Source organism: Penaeus monodon, chromosome 7, assembly GCF_015228065.2.
Source record: "Penaeus monodon isolate SGIC_2016 chromosome 7, NSTDA_Pmon_1, whole genome shotgun sequence".
Taxonomy (NCBI): domain Eukaryota; kingdom Metazoa; phylum Arthropoda; class Malacostraca; order Decapoda; family Penaeidae; genus Penaeus; species Penaeus monodon.
Genome location: NC_051392.1, coordinates 33,278,255 through 33,283,555, shown reverse-complemented (window position 1 = coordinate 33,283,555; position 5,301 = coordinate 33,278,255). Strand labels below are relative to the sequence as shown.

The following is a 5,301-nucleotide window of genomic DNA, read 5'->3' as shown; positions in this document are numbered from 1 at the left end:
CATGGGTGGAAGCATGAGGACTACCATGTGTACCTAGGTACATCATTGCGCGGTCAAGCACTTAAGGTGTATATTTCTTTGCCTAATGAAACGCTACGAAATTATGAGCATTTAAAGGAAACCCTCCTTAGAGCATTTGCTGTTGATGCAGATTCATATAGAAGAAAATTCAAAGAAAGTAAATGTAAAGATAATGAATCATATTTATAATTAGTAGTTAAGATGGAGCAGTATCTCGATCGGTGGCTATCCATGAGTAAAGTTGAGAAAGATTATGCTCGCCTGTTTGATTTCCTTGTCAGGGAACAGTTACTGACAAATTGCAGTTCTGATTTACGGGTGTTCTTGAAAGAAAGGGGGTGTGAAAGCGCAACAGAGATGGCGGAAGCAGCAGATAGATATCGTAGTGCTCACGCATATCGCGGAAGCAAGCCTTCAAGGTCAATGCAAAAACAGAGTTCACCAAATGTTGATGACATTAAATGCCATGGATGTGGAAAGCCTGGTCATATCCGTCCGAACTGCCCTAATAACCCTAGAAACTTTAAACAAAAGACAGAGGGTAAAGTTAATTTTGTCTTTCAGTCTGAGATGAAACCACAAAATAGTATAATTGATGCAGAAGGCAAATTGTTTGAAAAACCAGCGGAGGTTATGTTTGACACGGGGTGTTCGACTGTAATTGTTAATGACAAATTAGTGCCAGCAAGATTTAGATTAGGGCCTATGGTTAAGGTCTATGATTATCTTGGGGTTCCAAATTCATTCCCCAAAGTCAGATGTTTTATTCGAAGTAAATTTTTTTCAGGGTGGATTAGTGCCATTGCAGCTCCCCTTAAATTTGCAGATGTGCTTATCGGACTAGTTCCTGGTGTAAAATTGCCTGGTAAGTGCGCCACTACCTCGCTCGAGCACGAACAGAGCAAAGAGGCAGGTGATGATGCTTCACAAGCTCTTACAAAGGTAAGCGATGTTTCCATGGGGAATGACTACAAAATCGCTGATAAAGAGGATGTTAATGGGTCTCCTGACGTCATTGCTATGAGTGTCCAGACTCGCTCATCGGTATCAAAAGCGGCTAAGACTACCTCATTAGCTTGTTCAGAATTCTTAGACCTAAATATAAATAAAGTTAATATCATGGAGGAACAGCTAAATTGTCCAACACTTCAATCTATCAGGGAAAATATTAAAAGCGGAAAACATGTGAGAGTAAAATCGCGCACAGTAAAATTTGAAATAATAAATGGACTAATTTACAGGGTATGTCTTGAGAGCAAATATGATTATGAAATTGGAAGTAAGCAACTTGTTATTCCTGATAAGTATAGGATTCACGTTCTAAATCTGGCTCATGATTCATTGACTGCCGGACATTGTTCTCATCGGAAGACGAGTCTTAAGGTGTTTTCTAAATTCTATTGGCCCGGTGCTGGCGCTCATATTAAGAGATATTGCAGATCATGCCCGATCTGTCAGAAGTTTTCAGCCAAGGGAACTGTACGTAAAGTACCAATGAAGAATCTCCCCATTATTTCCGAACCATTTTCGCGTGTTGCTATAGATTTAGTAGGACCTTTTTCACCTAGTTCAGATAGAGGAAACAAGTATGTGCTTACTTTGATCGACTACGCGACACGATATCCCGAAGCTGTACCTCTGAAAAACATTGATACCATAACCGTTGCGGAAAGCTTGGTAGAAATATTTTCGAGAGTTGGTGTCCCGCGAGAGATCTTATCTGATCGCGGTTCTCAATTCAAATCTGATCTCATGAGTGAAATTCACAGAATGTTATCTGTTAAAGCTTTATATACTAGTCCCTATCATGCTTCATGTAATGGTGCTGTAGAAAGGCTGAACGGTGTCTTAAAATCAATGATAAAGAAACTTTGCGTAGATCACCCGAAAGCTTGGGATCGCTATATACCTGCTGCCCTATTTGCTTACAGAGAAATTCCGAACGACAGTCTTAAGTTTTCTCCATTTGAGTTATTGTATGGACGTCAAATTCGTGGACCTTTAACAATTTTACACGAGTTATGGACAAAAACTGACATCGATAGTGACGTAAAAACTACCTATCAGTATGTTTTAGATTTACGCTCACATCTTGAGGAGACTGCGAAACTAGCAGCTGCTCAAGCGGAGATTAGCGGTCGTAATTATAAGAGCTATTACGATCTTAAAACTAAATGCCGCAAGTTAAACACAGGTGATGAAGTATTGGTCTTGTTACCCTCTAGCAGTAATAAATTGATGATGCAATGGCTTGGTCCTTACCCCGTTGTGCATTGCAAAGACAATGGCGTAGATTACGTTGTTAAAGTGCGTGGTATGAAAAAGCTATTTCACATCAACATGCTAAAAAGGTACTTCCGCCGTGACGGCGGCAAAAGCAAAAGCGAAAGTGAAATTGCTCAGGTATGCGTAGTTGAAGAAGAGAACCAAGTGGGTAATAACTGTGAACCAGTTTATTTTGACATAGATGGTATTAGTAACATTAATGTTGGTAATGAACTAACTGAAATTCAAATTAGTGAGTTAAAAGGGATTCTAAGTAAATTTACTGATGTACTGACTGACAAACCGGGTCTAACCAATACAATAGAGCATGTCATTAATATAAACTCTAGTAAACCTGTACGTAAGAAACCATATCCCATCCCTAACAGCCTAGTTAATGATTTCAACACCAAGATTGACAAGATGTTAGACATGAACATTATTGAACCTTCAACATCTGCATTTTCTTCTCCCGTCGTGATGGTGAAGAAAAGTGATGGGTCGTGGAGAGTTTGTATTGATTTTAGAGCCCTAAATGACGTAAGTGACTTAGATGCTGAGCCCATGCCTAATACTGAAGAGGCTCTCGGAAGATTTGTGAACGATATTTATTTCACTGAAATAGATCTTTGTAGAGGATATTGGCAAATACCCTTGTTGAAAGAATCAAAAATGTATACTGCGTTTGCCACTCATAGGGGTCTTATGCAATTCAGAGTTATGCCTTTCGGATTAAAGTCCGCTTGTGCAACCTTCATAAGACTAATGAGGAAAGTGGTCTCCGAATTGAAAAATACTGACTGTTATTTTGATAATATTGTAATCCATAATAATGATTGGTCTGAACACCTACAGGACGTGAAAGATCTTTTGCTGCGTCTACGTAAGCATAGTTTAACTGCAAGCCCTAGTAAGTGTTTCTTTGGTTTTTCCAAAATCAAATATTTGGGAGTTTTGTTAGGAGATAATTGTATTAGTCCTCTCGAATCTAAAATCAATGCTATCTTGGTGATGCCTTTGCCTGTGAATAAGAAGCAATTAAGATCTTTCATCGGGACTGTTGGTTATTACCGCAAGTTTGTTCCTAATTTTGCAAGTATTGCAGCTCCTTTGCATGATCTCCTCAAGAAAAATAGTAGTAATAGATTACAGTGGAATGAGGAGAAAGTAAAATGCTTCAACAAACTAAAGTTGTCCTTGGTATGTAAACCAATACTTTGTTTGCCAGACGATTCGAAGACTTTTTATGTTCGTACTGATGCTTCTGATATTGGTCTCGGAGCAGTATTACTACAGGATGTGAACAATATTAACATGCCTATTTGTTACGCTAGTCGGAAATTACTAGACAGAGAAGCAAAATATGCTGCTATTGAAAAGGAATGTCTTGCCATAGTTTGGGCAATTTAAAAGTTTAAAGTATATTTGTATGGAAGAGACTTTGTCTTGCAGACAGACCAACAACCTCTTGTTTATCTCAAGAATATGAAAAATGGTAATGGTAGGTTAATGCGCTGGGCTTTGGCGCTACAGTGTTACTCATTTACTGTTGAGTATATAAAAGGCAGCGAAAATGTAGGAGCTGACATTCTTAGTCGTTGCCCTATACCTGAATAGTTGACCAATCATGGAGTTAAAATCTTGAGATTTTGAACTTCATTAGGGGGCATTGTCCGTGGATTGGTCCAAGTATATAAAATACAAGTTCTCAGTTTACACTTTATACGAGATGTATAAAGGTTATAAAATAATTTTTATGTTCAGTATGTGTACAAGGTTTCTTTAGAGGGAAAATTGTAAGTATCTCCTTTTCTTTATACGAATGCCCTGAGGTATTTCCCGAGCTGTTGTGCTTGAGTGAGAAAAAGGGGCGTGTCTTTCCTCCAACACCTGGCATGGGACACGGTGCTCTCCTGTATACTCGTAAGTCGCTAGCAAGGCAATATTCACTATGCGGAAGTGCAAACAGGGCAGTATTATTCTTAATAATCATATCTGTAATCTCTTTCCAGCCTTCTTCTTCTTTTGGCACAAAATCCATCTCCCATACTGGAGCCCAAACAGAAATATTTTAACCTAGAAAATGAAGAGGAAGTGGCAAGTTGGTTCTGAACCGCCACTAAAGAAATAAATGGAAGAACAGAAACCAAAAAAAATTAAGAATCTATTTTTTTTTTGTGTGTGAAACCATTGTATTTATTTTGAATATATGATGTTATTTTATTTATGTATGTCTTACCCTAAAATATTGCTAAATAGAAATGATGCATATAGGATCGAGAAAAATATTGAAAGACTATGAAACGAGCTGATCTGTCATTCAAATAACAAAGAACTTAAACACATCATCCAACTAATAAAGCCATGTATGACCAACAACAAGCAACTGTAAGAACCACTTATGGGTTAACAGAATGGTTCGAAGTCAAACAAGGAGTGCGACAGGGTTGCATTTTGTCTCCGCACCTTTTTAATATATATTCTGAAGCAATTATGAGAGGTGCTCTAGAAAATTTTAAAGGATGTTGGATGATACAAAATATCAAATCTAAGATACGCCGGTGATATAGTTTTAATTGCCAGCAGTATCATTGAACTACAACAACTACTAGATAAAGTTAGAGAAGCAAGCGAAAAGGCTGGTTTGTTTCTTAATGCCAAGAAAACTAAGATCATGAAGTTTCGAAGATAACCGGCAATGAACGATGATGAACATGTTATAGTCAGTGGAGTGGTTGTGGAAAATGTGAAAGAGTTCACTTATCTTGGAGCTGTTTTAACTAATCCATATGATGATTCACCGGAGATAAAAAGAAGAATTACCATTGCCAAAAATGCCACAGTTGCTCTCAATAACATCTGGAAAAACCGAAGCATTACCTTACGGACAAAGCTGAGGTTATTGAACTCATTAGTTTTCCCAATTGTGTCATATGGTTCTGAGTGTTGGGTGCTGAAGAAGATAGACAAGAAAAGTTCAATAGTTTTGAAATGTGGTGTTACAGACGAGTACTA

At 38.0% G+C, this 5,301-nt stretch overlaps 1 protein-coding gene across 1 annotated transcript; it reads left to right on the top strand.

Moving 5' to 3' along the window:
• Window positions 1–222: 222 nt before the first annotated feature.
• LOC119575597 lies at window positions 223–3,903 on the top strand. Its single transcript, XM_037923243.1, has 2 exons — window positions 223–3,687; window positions 3,739–3,903. The coding sequence occupies exons 1-2, from the start codon at window positions 223–225 to the stop codon at window positions 3,901–3,903; spliced, it is 3,630 nt and encodes a 1,209-aa protein (XP_037779171.1).
• The last annotated feature ends 1,398 nt before the right edge of the window (window positions 3,904–5,301 follow it).

Bases quoted from the DNA above. Each gene is read 5' to 3' on its own strand.
- LOC119575597 (XM_037923243.1), top strand. From the start codon at position 223: ATGGAGCAGTATCTCGATCGGTGGCTATCCATGAGTAAAGTTGAGAAA. The intron at 3,688-3,738 runs GCAATTTAAAAG...TTTGTCTTGCAG, and splicing joins AATGTCTTGCCATAGTTTGG to ACAGACCAACAACCTCTTGT.